This window comes from Heliangelus exortis, chromosome 2 (genome assembly GCF_036169615.1).
Source record: "Heliangelus exortis chromosome 2, bHelExo1.hap1, whole genome shotgun sequence".
Taxonomy (NCBI): Eukaryota; Metazoa; Chordata; class Aves; order Apodiformes; family Trochilidae; genus Heliangelus; species Heliangelus exortis.
Window position 1 is genome coordinate 69272194 of NC_092423.1, and position 17800 is coordinate 69289993.

General features: G+C 42.2%; 1 protein-coding gene across 2 annotated transcripts; it reads right to left on the minus strand.

Moving 5' to 3' along the window:
- Positions 1 to 457: 457 nt before the first annotated feature.
- Positions 458 to 16585, minus strand: SERPINB5 (serpin family B member 5). Of its 2 annotated transcripts, XM_071736591.1 has the most exons (8): positions 16430 to 16585; positions 13557 to 13644; positions 10241 to 10415; positions 7991 to 8128; positions 6881 to 6998; positions 4375 to 4517; positions 2748 to 2915; positions 458 to 1456 (listed from the first exon to the last, which is right to left on the minus strand). In XM_071736591.1, the coding sequence occupies exons 1-8, from the start codon at positions 16536 to 16538 to the stop codon at positions 1064 to 1066; spliced, it is 1332 nt and encodes a 443-aa protein (XP_071592692.1). In that variant the 5' UTR covers positions 16539 to 16585; the 3' UTR covers positions 458 to 1063. The 2 variants fall into 2 exon arrangements, with proteins under 2 accessions (XP_071592692.1, XP_071592693.1); XM_071736592.1 differs by lacking the exon at positions 13557 to 13644 and having other exon boundaries at positions 16430 to 16519.
- Between the last annotated feature and the right edge of the window lie 1215 nt (positions 16586 to 17800).

The window sequence follows — 17800 nt, forward strand, 5'->3', positions numbered from 1 at the left end:
AGTCTTTAGGTAGAAATGAAATTTAATTACCCTGGTTTCCTATGGAATTTGGAGAGTGGTAATTACAATGTTCATCTCTCAAGTTGAAGTCCTTATTTCTCTTTCATGCCTCAGACATTGAGTATGGAGTCTCCTTAATGCTGAATCCAAAACTAGAAATGGCAAATAATCTGTGCATGAAAAGTGTAGCATTACCAGTATTAGTCCAACTGTTTTCTCTTGATGAATTGAATAATTATTCTTTTTTATATAACAGGGGTCCTTGTCTCTGCCATGAACTGGTCCCCTCTTCTGTGTTTGAAGGGCAGTGAGCAAAAAAATCCCATGCAGCAGAGTCCAACCTTCCCAATTTATGAACTGATGCAGCTTGGTGCCGAAGAGTCTTTGAAGTACACATTTTGTCACCATGACTGCTGCCTCCTGTGTCCATAGCTTATAGTGCAGCTGCTTCTTTCACAGATGCAAACCCTGATGTTATCCTGAATTGTCTAGCTACACTGCAGGGCTTGGGCATTGCTTCAGTGGGCACAGGCAGGGTCAGGTTGGGCACCATGGGCCACCAGAGTGTAGGCAGGTACAAGGGAAGGGCTATCTCACCACATGTCCACATTTTCCCCTTCTAGGCAGGAGGAATCCACAGAGTGTGAGTCATGATAGAGAGTGGTTTGGCTAGGGAGCAGGAGTGCAGCTCTTCCTCCCAGAGCCATTTCCAGCTCCTGGTTTGTGTAAACCAGGCTCTCGGTTCACTTCATTTTGAGAAAAAGGTGTCACAGAGGAACAAAGTTTACTTGTTGCTGAGGTTGGGATACTCCTCAGTAAAATATGATGTGTTCTTCAGAGCGGGTATCCTTCAGCTTAAGGGGGTGAAACATAAGGAGATAAACTAGTTCTGCTGCATATGTAGAGTACATTATATTACCCAGCTGATACAGGAACCTCTTAGATTTCCTTTCAAGGGTGATAGTCAGGACGCCAAGCTTTACAGCAACACACACCACCATAAATGTAATTATGCTATTTCATCATGAATGAAAGGGGAACATGAATGAATGAAAGTTCCTGCTTAAGGGGAACAGAATCGACCAGAGAGAATCACATTGCGAGTTTTGTTGTGTCTAAACAGAAAGATAAATGGGTGGTCAGCTTTAAATTCGTCTTTGTGCTGCAGAATCCGATATCCTGGTACTTCTCGGGACTCGCCACCTTGTTCATTTACTTCCAAAGAGACTTTATGGATGATCTTTGACAAAACCACACCTTTTGTCTCACACATCTCAGAGAAATCTGATGCACTCTCATTGAAGACATTTGTCATTCCCAGGCTTTCCAGAAGTGGCTTCAGGTCATAATCACCTTCCATGCTAAACTTTGGAAGAAATACATTCACTTTGGTGTTGGCCATCATGCTGGGATTGGTCCACTGTAATAATGTCTCAGGGGTGAGTGCCTTTTCCAGCTGAAGACATAAAGGGACAAAGGAAATTAATGATCAGTCCAAGGAAAAAAGAAAAAAAAAAAAAAAAAGACCATTCCTGAACTTCCCACTCCTACCAAGCCCCCAAAAAGATAAAGTCCTAAAGGCAACCTTTGTTTTTGAATTCACAACAGTAGCATTCAGGGCTACCATACTCTCTGTTATATTGATGCAAGTATGATTTAATCCATAAGACAGGCCTCTGGAGCAACTCCAGAGCATGTTCTGACTCTTAGCCTCATGCAAGCTTTTGATCTGCAATCACCTCAACAGCCATATGAAGGGACCTGAAAAGACAGTCCCTACCCAGGTTACACACAGCCAGCTGGGAGATCCAAAATTCTTGATCCCTGACCCTATAGGTAATACAATTGTTGGTATTTGGGACAGAAAAAGACTCAAAATCGAGAGCCTGGTCTCAATCAAACATGCAGCTGTTTGAGCAACTTTTTAAAAACTGGCAAGTGAGGAGGCAGAATTTGGGGCCACAATGAATTGGTATCAGAAAAGGCCTCTTGCATTTTAAGATATGTGTGTTCTGTAATTTACTCCTACATATAAATACACCTTACAGGTGCAAAGGCAGATTCCTTCTTTGTTTGAAATCTATGGCCATTTGCAGCAAATTAAAAAGACTTGTGTGATCATCTGTCTCTTAATCCTTAAAATTTGGAGAGGTGAAAATATGCTCTAAAATTTTCATAGAGAAATAACAAAAGAAACAGTTTTTCTTTAGGAAAAGAAAATATTTCAAATGTATGTGCAACAGTAACAAAAAAAGGGCTCATTTTCAGGCACCTCTGCTCAAAATTAGAACTTAGAGAAGAGTAAGACCTTAGTAAAATAAGTCATGGTGACATGTCAACTGGAAAAAATGAGGACACCAGACAAGATAAAGTCAGCACTACTGGGTACCCAGTAAGTATGATTTTAAGCACTTTACTATAGCTTTTACTTAAGATGAAAACTATTTTGGGGGGTCCAGATTTTCAAATGATGCCCAAGGGCATCATGGGCACCTTCTGTACTTTACGCTGTTTTCTCCGCATGCCCTGTCTAAAACAAAGTCTTGCTCACAACCTCACACTTGGGCCTGGTGGAAACAATGGTGTCACAAACATGGGATCATAATGAGAAGGCAAATTCACAGGAAACTTAGGTTTTGTTTCCTTCTATGTAGCACATAATTAACAAGAACTTCTCATCAGCATTCGGCATTGTAAGTGGCTGTTTCCAAAGCAAGCATTATGATAATTCTATTTTTTTCTCTCACCTGCTCCAAGCCAGTGGTCTCATCTTCAATCTCTTTCGGCAGCAGAATGAGCATGCTTATATGTTTGTTAAGGCATGGGAGCTCGAGGATGGAAACATTTAATTCTTTTACATAACCCAGGCAAAAAGTAGCTTCCAGATTCATCATTTGCACTGGTTTAGTCTCAGTCTGCAAAACACAGAGGAACAATGTAGCATTCTTTTTATTTCATAAATAAGGTAGCAAGAGAGGAGAGTTTTTAAGATTGCATGGAAGTGGTACATTGAGTTACCATCAGAGAATCTGTTTGCTTTCATAGGTAATAAAACCAGCTGTAAGAAACCCTGGTGGGTTTTTGTCAATAGGCAGCTTTCCAAAGGAAAGTGGAACAGAATTCTGCTTAATACCGTAACAACATATTGGGGATGTGTCTTAAAAGAGAAATTTACCAAGTATAGGTGGCCCTTCATGCCAGTTTCACTGAGTGCTACAAACTATACTATCTACAGGGTATCATAATGTGTCAAGCACACATCACATCTCAGCAGGTAAGGTCAAGCTGTTGATATGAATAGCTGATATTTCTGCCCAGGAGATGAAACAGAACAAGGAAGAAATGTCAGGCTTATCTAAATTCTATGTCTTTGCTTTTCGTGAATGAACAAAACAGAATTCTTTGCTTCATTTTTACAAATGAAGATTTACGAACTGTTCTGTTCACCTGGAAGCTGGTGTAAAATTCAAATTCAGTAGAAAAATGTAACTTTGGGGAAAAAAAATACAAAACTTGAGATGTTTCACTGAAATGTTTTAGTGTTCTTTGTATAATTTTAGAAACTTTCTTAGCTGAAACTGTTGGCTGATGTGATAATTTATTAATATTTTCAGTGAAACTGAAACTCCAGCTTTTCTCACACATATGTGTGTGTATGTATGTATTTGGAGTATCATCTCTTTATCTCACAGATGTTGCTCAGCTTTATGTCTTAGTTGAAAGCTGACTGTCTGATCACAATATTAATCACTGGACACAGAATCTTGAAAGCCATGGGTGCTGCACTCACTTGGGCCTTGTGGCTAAACAGGGCTGATACCCAGAGGGCTCCAGTCCTGAGCCTGATGGAAAAAAGGGAGATTGATGAGGGGATCCCTGAAGAGGAAAGCACAGGGCCAGGCACTCACAGAGATACAGGCAGACTCAAAGAGAGCCCATGAGTGTAGGTGTTTCACTGGCTCTGTGACCACAGGAAATTTATGTTTTGTGTTTCATCTCTGCTAATTTTGGGATGCAGCCACTGGTACAGGCTGCAGTCTCTCGGAAGAATCTGCTCATGAGATTGTGCATCTTTGTGTAGGCAATGACTGCTTCTAATCATTTGTACTCAGCTCCTGTTGACTAAATACACTGACAAGACAGCTTGTTTTCAGACCGAGTCTTTGAAAGATGGATGTGAAAGCACCAGCAAAGTTTTAAAACAACGTAACAGCAAACTGATTTAGAGGCTCTTGCAACAGGATATAGGTTTAGTTAGAGTCTAAGAATATCATGGCAATAATTTCTCATTTTCTCTCATTGGGATTTTCTTATCTCAAATTTTGTATTTTCTTGAGCAGAAGCAGTAGTCTGTTGGATTTTTTCAGAACATACCTTGTTGACTTTAAATGGACATTCTTTGATCTCTGCCTCTGGAAACTTCTTCATCCAGTTAGTGACAAAATAAGCTGCATTAACTAGGAGGATCTGAGTCTGTTCACTTACACTGTTCTCATTCAAAATACTCTCCATTTTACCTGTGAACAAGTTTAAGATGATCGTTAATAAAACAATATATTACCAGTATATCAACTGCTTCAACTGCTTATGGAAACATTTCACTGAATTAAAATATTTTTGTCCTGCACCTCACAGAAAAAAAGGTTTTGATTCCAATGGAAAACTCCAAAAAGAATCACTTGCTTAAAATTCCAGCTCAGTGTTTCAGATGAGATTTGGGATCAAGGTCTTCCAAATTACATGCTTTCTTGGATTATGTATCATGGAATCAAAAATATGCCTATTGCCTTTGTTCAATACCTTAAAGAAGGTACCAGATTTTCAGTGAAAGCCAACAGGTGTGAGCAAAAAAAGCATTTGTCATGTAGAGGGCCAGATTTGGAGAAGTTCCAGATTAGCAGCTATTCTTTTCTGGAGTGAAACATAAGAATAAAATAACCAGAATAACAACCACTGCTCTGATTAATACTGCTACAGACTTCAAAAACAGTATGAAAATGTTGTGTCTTCCTCCTGGCTCTGTTTTAGACCTGTTCAAGCACTATCTTAAAAGAAACTGAATCCAGAGCACTGGGTTGAGGCAAGTCCTGACTTCATGCATGAATTGCACAGGCAGGGCAAGGTCCTTCCACATGGCCACCTCTGCCAGCTTGGGCAGGACCAGACATGAGGAACTCACTGGATGGTCACATCCAGAGGGTAATGGTCAGTGGCTCAGTGTCCATATGGAGATTGGTCACAAGTGGCTTCCCTCAGGGATCCATATTGGGATCATCGCTGTTTAATACCTACATCAATGACATTGACAGTGGGACTGAGTGCATCCTCAACAAGTCTGCAGATGACAACAAGATGAGTGGTGAGGTGACACACTTGGGGAATGGGATACCATCCAGAGGGACCTGGACCAGATTGAGAACTGAGCCTGCCAGAACTTCATGAAGTCCAACAAGACCAAGTGCAAGGTCCTGCACCTGAGTAAGTGCAACCCCTAGTATGAATATAGTCTGGGGGATCAAGGGATTGAGAGCAGTCCTGCAGAAAAGGACTTGGTGGTACTGGTGGGTGAAAATCTGGGCATGAGCTGGCAGTGTGCACTTGCAGCCCAGAAAGCCAACAGTATCCTGGGCTGAATCAAAAGAAGTGTGGCCAGTAGGCAAAGGGAGGTGACTCTCCCTGTCTTCTCCACTCTTGTGGTACAAGACCTGCAGTACTGGGTCCAGTTTGGGTCTCCTCAGCACAAGAAAACCATGGGCCTGTTGGAGCAGTTCCAGAGGAGGACCATAAAAATGATTAGAGGGTTGGAGCACCTCACCTACTGAGGACAGGCTGAGAGAGTTGGGATTGCTCAGCTTAGAGAAGTGACACCTTATTTGCATCACTCCAGTACCTGAAGGGGGCTTGTAAGAATGGTGGGGACAAACTTTTTAGCAGGGCCTGTTGCAAGAGAGCAAGGGGTAATGGTTTTAAAGCAAAAGAGGGTAGATTTAGGTTAGACATAAGGAAGATATTTTTTACAATGAAGGTGGAAGAGGTTGCACAGAGAGGTGGCAGAAGCCTCATAGCTGGAAACATTCAAGGCCAGGTTGGATGGGGCTCTGAGCAACCTGAACTAGTTGAAGATTGCACTAGCTGGCCTTTAATGGTCTCATTCTGCATGTTTTCATATTTGTACCACATGAGGGCAACAGGCAGCAACCGACCCCACAGATTCCTGTTCAAAGGCTGCAAACAGGGTCCTGTTATGGCTGGGCCAGGACCAAACCTCTGCCCTCCCCCAGACTGGGCAGGATCTGGGTCTGCCCTGCCTGGGCATCCTCAGGGTCACTGATGTGCATCACTTGTGACTCAGGCCAGAAGCTGGTGGCTCAGCAGTACTGTGGGAAAAGTGTCCACAGTTCCCTTTCTACAGGAAGATATCTCCAAATAAGACACACACATCTGCTTGTGGCACCCTTGCTGGCAAAAGCCCCAAAGCCACTAAACTGAGCTATTTATTAAGAGCCAGTGAATACTTCCAAATGGAATGAAACTTTTAAAGGAAACACGGGCCTGGGGAAGGTGCACTGAAGTCAGATGTTTGTGAAGCTCCATAGCCAGGAGCTTCTCTCAACCTGTCCTGCCCAAGTCAAATGTCAGCAGCCTTCCCCAAGGCTAATGCAAAGTCAGCCTCACTTTTCTGCCTTCACAAATGCTGCAGTATTGCAATTAGTGATTTCAAAAGAGGCTGACATGGCTAACCCTCATGAATCCAAATAACAGGTCCTATTGCTTTCACTATGTATTTATTTCTAAAAGCATTAGTAAAGAGGTGTCATGAGGACAAAGGTCTCTTCCTTAAAAGTGGTCAACAGTGTCCCTAATGTTAACCTGGACTCACCATCAGTTAGCTCTGAAAGAGATTTGTTGATTTTCTGTCGAGTTTCCTCAGTTTTTTCTTTAAACTCCACTAATTCCAGTTCAGAAGGAAAAGGCCTTTTTGTGGAGTTCACAAAGTCCTGAAAAGCAAAAGGTCCCAAAGTCATCCCATGATAAATGCCATCTGCTCCATGGCCTGTTACACAGCACGCAACATTAGCAACCCAAGCTTCACCATGGGGTAGCTGGGAACTTTATTAATGTGGACATCTATGAAATAACAGCCAGTGACAACCAGAATGCACAGCTGCATTCAACACGTCACTCCCAGGGGTGTCTTTAGTCCACAGGTATTACTTCAGCAGCTAAATTTACTTTGATACTGCAAAACTGAGAATGTTGCCAGAGTTCAAAAGGGTAAAATAACCCCCAGGCTAGACCTGGGTAAGAGAAAGGTCTGAGATAAAGGCCATGGGCTGTTCACATCATGTCTATCCTCCCCAAAAGAGATGTTTATAGCTGTGGGTAGGTAGTAGAGGATGAACAGCAGGCAAACTGATCATAGTAATATTTAGCATAGTGAGAGTTCTCTGTAACATCCCTTCCAGGCTGATGATGCTCTTGCTTGGGGCCATTTGGAAAAAACAAAAATTCTCAGATATTTGCAAGGTCCACAGATTATAAAGGCAAACACCACCTTCCTTATTTGTGTTGTTTCAATAGCCAGACTTCTGCCTTCTCAGACAGGTTAGGAGGAAAACTACAGCTTATGCAGTACTTACTTGGGTGTGAGAACTGGACATACATTTACGCTATTGCTTATACTTACAATGCAAAGACCTTGATGTGGCATAGAATTTATATTGCATTTAAAACTTAACTGATCCTACTAACCTAAAGTATATTATGAAAGAATTACAAATGTTGTAATACTTGCATCGCCTGGGGTTAAGGAGAACACTCACCCTCCTACTAACTTCTGTGGTAACAGAGAATATTAGGTTGTTCATCATCTGAAACTAGTCAAATAAAATCCAAAAAGTGAGAGAATTTATTTTAAATAACATTGAAGCCTGCACCATAACTTGTCCACATGCTGACCAAGACAGTGGGGCTTTTTTGCAGTACTTACTGTGGTAGGATTAAGGGACTTGTCTACAAAGAGACGTTTGACCATTTTCAGTGCAAAGAAAGAGCTGAGTTTGGAAACATCTGAAGTTACTGTTTGGAACCCAAAAGAAACATCTTTGACATCTTGCAAATGGAGTACCTGTTAAATGAACACAATAAATTCATAAGCATCTTTTTTATTCGTTATTTAAACATTCCTAACAGCTTAGCAAAAATAAGGCTAGTTTGTGCTGGTGCTGTGGCTTGTCATATTTCAGCTAAAAACACAGCCTCTTGCTGTTGTTAATCCCTTATTTATTTGACATCCTCACATAAATCTAAACACCTGATCCCACCAGAACTCTACCCAAATGTGTTTCTTTCCTGTGAGCAGTCTGCAGAAATCAATAGACTTGTTCATGCAGGTGATGTGGCTTAGCTGATTAAAACTCTACAGTAGAGTATCATAATGTTTTCACCAAAATTACATTCCTGTCAAAAAACTAGCCCTCTCCCCTGTATTAAACTTCTCCGTGAGGCATATCAGGTGCTAGTGACCTTCTTTCAGTTTTGTCCCTCACTCCTGCTCTTCATCCCCAAACACATCAGGACTCCACAAACACAACAAACTGCTGCTCAGCCTTAGCCACCCCTCCGTGCCCTGCCCTCTCCTTGCTCAGTGGGAGCAGAAAGAAATAAGGTCTCCAGGACACAGCACCAGCACATCTCATAGCCAGATTTAGTGTTTATTTCCTCAGAAACAACTTTCTCAATTTATTTTATTTTCCTCCGATGCTTTCATTCCTTCACTTGTTCAGTGCAGAAAGCTTCCATGCCTGGAGACTACATTTAGGGAGAAAGCTATGCTACTGCAAATTTTCTGCCTGGGAGAGCTTTTGGCCCAAGTTTGTAACTAATATTTCAGAGTGAGATTGTCAATGTGGCTCTTTTTGTATCTAGGATTAAAAACCCAAGCATGAACACAGAAGCAGGCAGAAGTTAGAACAGACATGGAAAATAGGAGATACTACATCTAAACACATACCAAGTTCTCCTCAGTATCTGTAGTCAGCACTTTTTCTATGCCACTTGAGAAATATGAAACATAAACACACTTGTGTAACAGAACTTCATTTGTGGATGTGTACACTAACTTATTATGGGATGGTTCAAACCAAATTGCAGACAGAAGTGAAAACAAAATGAAGGGCGGGCTAATATTTTGAACTCTCCCGTTAAAAAGACAAGAGCTGAATTTTGAAATCGTGAGAAAGCAGTGAGATTTCATTTAAATTTTAAAAAAAAAACATTGAAATTGGAAAAATCCATAATGCCTAGAAGATCTTCATGGACGCAGTGCTGTGCAGCTCTGTGAACAGCAGCACAAGACTCACTGTAATCTGTGGCATGAGTGAGGTCACAGGAGGTTGTGCTCGGGGATTCCTTCAGTGAATGAGGAAGCACAGAGAGGAATTCCCAAAGGAAGGAAAATATATTCAAATATGTAGAAATTCCCTCAGAGCAAGGTGATAACCAGCATATAAACGCACACTGAATTTGCTTCTCATTCACCTCTAGGCAACTGCAGAAACCATGGGCACTGGAAGGAAAAGGATGTATGCAGATCTCTGTTTGCCAGAAGGCAGCAAAAGAGGCAGCAAGGCTGTCTCCCTGCATCACAGAGTGAGCTTGATAAACTGATTGCAGCATCTCTGCCACCCTGCATTGTGGTGTTGAAAACCTCTTGAACACCATGAGGTGCCTGAAAGGTGAAACATTCCTGTTGTGCCCTCTTCTACTGCCTTAGTCTCCCCTTAGCTGTATTGCAGGAGACAAGGGAAATGTCAGTGACAGGGCTGCTAAGCATACTTGCTACTGACAGATAACAGCAAAATTCTCTCCTATTCTGTACAGCTTAGGCATTCTTGAATAATTAAAAAAAAAAAAAAACAATTATCACTGTCCATCACTATCTCAACTATGACTTGCAGCCACAGTCAACCCTATGCTAAAAGGAGACAAGAATTTAATGCAGCTGTTGAGGATTCTGCCCCTTCCATGTTTGAGAAAGCTGTTTCTTTGTGCTAGATTTTCAACCTCTTTTGCTGTGTGCAGCCATGGAGCATGGAACTGTTCAGGAATTTCAGATGTTTTGCAGCCTGATTTATAAGGGAACTACATGTCCAGTAGAATATTAATAAGAAAAAATAAGAAATCCACCTCTGACAGCCATATAATTTTGCAGCCACAGAACAGGATGCTGACAGCTTACCTGTTTCATCTGGTCTGCAGTATCACCTTTCGTAGCTTTGTATGCCAGGGCCAGAGACGTTGAGGTACAGAGTGGGGCAAAAATAATATTGGCTGTTTTGTCCTTCTCACATAGTTTTTTGAACACATCAACTGCAAAGGCAGTGTTTGCTAGTTGCAGAGCATCCATCGTCATCCTGAAACAGAACGAGAGGTGACTCAGAGTGTAATTCCAGCTCCTGCTGTGGTGGAGCTGGGTCAGAACAGTGAAGGGCTCTGAGGACTGGAGAGTTGGAACCAACAGGGAGAGGAGAGGAGAGGAGAGGAGAGGAGAGGAGAGGAGAGGAGAGGAGAGGAGAGGAGAGGAGAGGAGAGGAGAGGAGAGGAGAGGAGAGGAGAGGAGAGGAGAGGAGAGGAGAGGAGAGGAGAGGAGAGGAGAGGAGAGGAGAGGAGAGGAGAGGAGAGGAGAGGAGAGGAGAGGAGAGGAGAGGAGCTCTGAACACTCAGCTTCAGAACTTAGATCTTCCAAGAATCATAAAAGGTCTCATCCATGTCCAACCACGGAAATGCAAAGCATTCAGTAAAAGTCATTATCTTCAAGTTTTTATCTTCAAGTTATTATCTTCAAGTGAGAAATGGCTATGCCATGTGTTACATGCAGATGGTATTAGCAGAAGCACTTGGGGAAATTTTGCTAGGTCAGGGTAACCCATGCATATTGATTCATTTTGCATCACATATTAATGTAATTTCTTAATTGATACTCTCAAAAACTTATGCCAATTTATAAGCTACTTTGCTTATGTGCCAGGCTCTTCTGGCGCTGAGTCAGGCCTTCAATAGTCTCATAACTTTCCCTATGTCTTGCTCAGTGGATAATCATTAAAGCTTTAGCTTTGGAACAGGTCCTTCCTCTAAGAGATTCTCCCCATACTCCCTGGACTGGCTAGAAGTCTGCCAAAAGCTGTCTGGTCCTGCAGGTTAAGATTGTCCTAAAAACTTAAAGGAGGACTCCTAAATAAATCCTACTGTGTGCCCACTCACCTGCACTGCAATGTTTTGCTAGCAAATGTTTTCCTAGCCATCCCTAATAACTGCACTTGCCACAGGGTTGTTAGATTGTCTGTACAGTCAGGAATGAGACTGGTGACACTCAAAGGACAGTGGCTGCAGTCCAGGCTACAGGAAAGCCAGGCAATATTCCCATCTTCTAGGCTGCATCACATACTTAGAACTGCACTTTGATTTAAGCACATTTGTGTAGATTCACACTAACAAGTGTGAAGCACAGAATTTCAGTCAATAGCACAAATCCAGCTTTAGATCAGCAAGCACACAGAAGGCAACCCCTTTGGCATATTGAATTTGACACTACTCTGCCCCTGATATCACATATCCCTAAAAGAAAGGCAATCTATGAAAACTGGTGTATAATGATGCTAAGCATCTCCAGCAAAGCCATTGACAGCCACAGAAAGGAAATGGAAAAGATGAGTATTGGGAAAGACTTCAAAGGCCTAAGGTTTCACACCTTAGATGTCACCCACATTTGCTCTCTATAGGAAAAATGGCTAAATAGTAAAACAAGTATTGTGTGGAGAGGTGATTTTAAAGGGTATGTTCTCAACCAGGCATATACCTGTCTACTTTTGCATTTCATGCTCTGATACTGTAGCTCTAGGGGTGGTCCTATTTCATCCTATTACAAAAAAGGCAAGTCAGTTATTTCTTACAATGGTGGGAGGTTTACTAATCTTTTGAGAAACACCTTAAGGAGAGGGATTTTTCTCCACTTATTGACTACTTAATACTGCAACCTCAAACATTTCTTTATCTAGTTCATATCATTTGCATTCCAGCCAGGAAAGATCCCACAGAGTGAGCGTAGCAAGGTATGAGAAGAAAGAAGGAGAAGAGGGAATATATGGGCAAGGGAACTGTAAGTAAATAACATAAGGTACCTTTCTTGACCATTCATTTTCAGTTTGGGAAGGGATTTTAAATGAGAACAATCTCTTATTTGAGTGTATGTGTCAAACTTAGCTGAACATCTGACACCATTGTACAGAGATACCATGGAGCAGTTGTGGTATTTGGCATTAGTGAATGACTTCCAAATAATCTGTGGTTATTTATACATTTTTCTGGGATTGACAGAATGGGTGAATAATTTGCCTGTGACACAGCAAACACTTTGATTTACTTGTAAGGCCTTTTTGATTAGAGAAAATATTTTACAAAATAAATGTCTTTTAATTTTCATTAACTTATACATGTTCTTGGGTCTATTTGGGAGGTCAAATGGTTTATTTGGCAGCTGAGATTTTGGGGGGCAAAAAGAGGCTGTATAAAAGATTACTGAAGTGCATGGCACAATCTAATTAAATTTTAAAAGTGTATATGCTGGCATAAAACCACAGCTTTTTAAATCCATGTTAGAAAAGCTCACCTAACCAGCACTGCACACTGCACTCTCACAAAATGTTCTGACTGTTGGCATTGGCAACAAAATATTTGCAAACAAACCTCCTCCTACTGGAAATAATAAATAATTATTTTTTTTTTCTCGAGGAGGGGAAACATTAGATATATATCACTTAAGAAAGTTATCCCCACATAAAAACAGAGAGGAATATGCTTTGGAACATCCAGAGACTTTTCCAGATCCTGAATTCGAATGGGTCTGGCTGGACCTGTCCATCTTCCAGCCATACTCCAAGCAGTGCCCAGCAGCTGCTTGGTAAAGGGAGTGAATCCATGTGAGATCCTTGTTTTACAGCATCAGCAGGCATCCAGCTGATGTCAGAGTGGGGTTCAGGAAATATATCTCAGAGTGCAAAGGGAGAGCTAAGTGCCAGCCCAGCCCTGCAACCCTTTATCTTATTTACGTAGTCACAATTTCTCACGCATTAAAGTAATTACCAGAAAAGTCAAGCTTGCCAGAAACCATGGGCTCAGCACACACACCTTCAAAGAGGAGAGCTTTGAGAAAAGCAGTGGCAAAAGACAGTTAAAACAAATTTGAAAGACTGAGACTCCTGCCCAGGGAGTAACTTGGAGCAAGAGAGACAAAGGAGCAAATGGAAAATCATCCTTCAAAATGCTTCTCTGCTGTTGCTCATCCCAGACATGTACCTCTGTGCCTGTGCATGTCTCAAATAAACTCCCTTGCACAGGCAACCTATCTCATCTTTCCCACTAACTCAACTATTCACACATGAACATACATCTACTTCATCTTCTCTCTCCTACCCTCCCTCCCACAGCTAAAATTTGACGGTCTGGGGCAAGTGCCACGTTTCCAGGTATTTCCTATTGAGGAGATGATGGAAAATTACCCAGGGAGGTGTCCTTCAACATCTGCCAACCTCAAGAAGAGAAACAGCACGGAGAATCTTGCAATGCAGAATGAGACATGAAGTTCACCTGAAAAAAAATCTTATTTGCTACTGGGGCAGAATATCATTCTTTAGTGCTGGCTGGCCTGATGTTATTCTATTTAGGCCTCTAGACCTTCCTTACAGACTAAAAATCAATGCGTAGTCACGAACACTTAAAAACAGCTCTTGTGCCTTTCTAGCTTAATATTGCTAATGCTCTGCTGTCTTTCTAGCATTAGTATTCTCAGTTTTATCAACAAACCTAGGGCGATTTTTAAGATGTGTGGTTTTGTGTGCTGCCCGTGTCCTGCTTCCTTGGGTTGCAGGAGATTCAGAGTAATGAAATCAAACAGGAAATTCTCAAAAAATGAATCTAACTCTTCCTCCTTATGCCAGTGAAAAGCTGTGCCACATCTCAGAAACTCTTATTTTCTGGTCTTATTGGTAACACTGACACTGTCCGTGTGAGATGATCTTCTGCAAAGTTTCTATGTTACTTTTCAGTGAGGAAAATGGGAGTGAACTCATTCATGGTTAACCTTTTATTTGCCTTTTGTTCATCCAATAACTGCTGATACTCCCAAAGCTTCTTTTGTGCTGAGTGAAACAATTCCTGGTGGAGGCAAAGCTCTCTGTTCTTATAATCTCTTTTTTTTCAGTGCTACTGTTCAAATAATGCCCATTCAAGGCATTTAATTGGAAAAAATGTTCAGCTTCACCCTTAACCTTGAATGATGGTCTGGATAGCCAAGAACAATCTCTATTCCATCATCTTTTTCAATGACACCTGGTCAGTTAGCTCTTTTAGTCTTCATTTATTAGTGAAGTTATGATATTCAGGAGCTTATATTCATGAAAGCTGTCATAATTTGAACATGAGGAGCTAAAGCAGGAGGGCTTTCAGACTCTGAGAGGGACAAAACACAGAGGGCTCTATTCCCTCCCATCTCCTGCCCATAGCCTATCAAGGTCAGGCAGCCTGGCAGCCCCTTCTCTCTTCTGCCTGCTCCTTGCTGTTCCCCTGTGCTCCTTTATCCTGCTAAGCCATGACAAAAGACATGGACTGCATTAAATACCCCAAAACCTTGAATCCCATTAAAGCTTTCGGTGTCCCAAGCTGTGCGAGTCCAGTTCCAACCGAGTGAGAAGGGTTGAGCCTCGCGTCAAGAGGAAAGCCCATCAGCTCTGAGTCAGTAATCACAGAGAACCCTCAAACAGGGAGGAGTCAAAAAAACTGAAAATGAAATTTTAAAAGGCCTGCTAGATGGATTCTTGTTGAGTCCCTCCTTTCCCAGGAAAGCGGTACGTCAGCATTTCCAGAGAGGCCCGCGGCACTGGGGCACCTTCTAAGCACAAGCAGCCTCTGATCCACCCTGTTTTGCTTAAAACTCTGACTCTGCCACAGCGTTATGGGAACACTTTCAGATACAGAAGGGAGCTGAAAGGCTATAGAACCAGTTTTGAAAAGCCTGATATAAACCTGTTTATAGGTATAAGGCATCATTTTTGCTTAGTCACTCTTGCATGCAACAACAACAAAACCAAAAGACAATATCAAACAGCAGAGGGGCTTTGCTTGCTATCTGCTTACTGAAAGAAGATCTAAATATAGCTTATCTTGTAAAAATATAATTAGGAGAAGAGTGATGTCTGTGTCGAACTTGTCTGTCTGACAAGTCAAGTTAGCTATACGGTACGAATAATCTGATAAACTAGAGCAAGTATTTATTTTATTCTTGTCTCAGTTAAGCAGTCCCTCCAGGAGAACACACCTGTGGCAGATACAGCATAGACAGTGTTTGCCATTCAGTGCTGGGACTGTTTACTGTGTTTATTGTGAGTGCCAGTGTTGCAGTGTCTCCAGTTCAAACAAATAAGTAATATGAAAGAACCCACATGCATGCTTCACAAGTGAGGTGTTAACCTTTGAAACTAGCTCAAGTATTTAACATGACCCCACTTCTGCTCCTGCTTAAAAAAATACAAAGTATAAAGTAAATAAAAGGCTCCTGTGAGCCTTTTCTTCTTACTTCTACACAAATGACAACTCTCTACCTGGGAGAATATCTGGCTATGCAACAAGGATATGATTTCCTCTGAACAGATATTTCTTTGAGGAATGTAAGGCATCAGACTGGTGTGGGACCAGAGTGTCTTTTCTGGCTGGGGAAAAAGCACTGTCAGCAATATAGCAGAGAAAGCCACTCCAAGTAGGAAAGACAGAAATAAGCCGCCCAATATGCTTTGTTGCATCTCAGTAGCCAGTGAATTCTTCAAACTAAGTGGTCACACTGAAAATATATCGGCGATTACTGGACCTAAGTTCCTGCTCTTCACTTTAAACAAGTGTGGATTACTCATTTGTTTAAGAACTTGAAGCAAAAAGAGCAGAGCATACACACCTCTGCAGAGAATGAGAGGAATATTCCTCTGTAGCAGAGACCAAACAGTACAAATCCTACTTTGACACATAGAGCATTTTCATGGCTTCATACACAATCCATTTTTCCTGGTCTGGGGAAAGCCAATCGCAATAAACCACCATATTTTAATAACTCCTAACACCCTTTCTGTCTCACCTGCCCGATCCAGTTCACCACTTCGAATGAATCTTTGAGGGAAGAAATATAGCATGGCAAATGCAGCTATTTTCAGAAGAAACCAAAACGCTGTAATTTGGGAAGGCTTTTCACACCTCCAATTGCACATATCTTTTTTGCATACATTTCCTTATCCCACTCCCTCTACACTATTATGTTTCATGATGAAGATTTGTTGACTATTAGGTAGGCATCAGTTAGGTATCAGAGGATGAAAAAAGCTGTACTTACTTTGCAAGGCTATACTCCTGATAAACGAATCAATGGAAAGGGTACAGCACAAAGAAGTGGCTACCCGTGGCGAAACTGAGCAGAAGACTCCGATATCTTGCTTGCTCATTGACACCACTCCCACTTTCCCAACCTTAATTTGTGTGCGCACACACTCCCTTCCCTCTCACTCACTCTCGTTTTCTTCCCCCCACCCCCCTCCCTCCTTAATCATTCTTCACAGCAACTCCTACATTGGAGGAGTGAAATGATTCACACCAGAGCTGTCTTTGCCTGCCCAGGTACTGAAGACAACAACAAGCTCTGGCAGGAAAACAGCAGCCTTTGCATCTTGCCTTCAGCAAGCACAGTACACAAGGCAGCAGGCAAGCATGAACGCAGGCTCCCAAGGAGAGGATGCCAGAGTGGATAAGCAATGGAAAGACCTTCTGAGCAAAAGCAGTGCTCCAAGTTACATTGGGATTGCTGCTATTTGCAGAAAAAATTGTACCTGTGAAAAGACACCCGGGAAGACAACCACAGCGTGTAGGTGTGGGTGGCTGGGCACTTTGCACCTGTAACTGCATTAAGGCAGTGTCTTAACACTTTGTAAGAGTCATACATGTGTATTTCATTTTCTTAAAAGCCCAAGGACAGACTGGAGTTAATGCTCAAGGAAAAATATCTGTCCTTCTTGTTAATGAGAGCTTCCTCCTGTAGACAGCCAAGCCCTCTGCAGGAGAGCAGCCTTCCCTGTTTCTAGCTGTTCCCAGAGGTGGTTGGGGTGTTCCCTACAGTCTCATCCTTTCACCTCCAGGATAGGGACCTCATGTCATACAGTCCACATTACTACTGATAAATACGATTAGGATGAGAGAAGAAAGTAAGAGGAAGAAGTGATGGTGCAGCCCACCAGGTCTATTTTTATTTGAAAGATGTACAAAGTCCTTAGCAAAGTAGAGGTGGCCTATCCCTGCTCCAGGTCATTCCCTGGCTGGGCAGCCAAGCCCCCCACAGCAGGGAACAGCAGCAAGTACCTCCTGGGAGACCATGGCTACACTTCAGTCCCCATGAGGACACTACAGGCACAGCTCAGGTTCACACCTCAGTAACCCCAGGTGGCCCTGTATGCTTTAGGCTACAAAAGGCAAATGCAAGACACTTGAGTTTGCTTTCAAGTTTGCAGTGCTGGTGCGTCCAGCTTCCCAAATGAAAGGGCTAGGAAACCAAGGGATGTGTTTTCACCGACATGGTGCCTCCTTGGTGACAGCTGTTATCTCCTGGAATGACACGGTCCTGTTTTGCTTTGAGCATAAATCACTCCACACCACAGCGTCCTGATCAGATCCTACCCCTAATTCCTTCCAAAAGGCTCCTAAGCTCTTATTACCC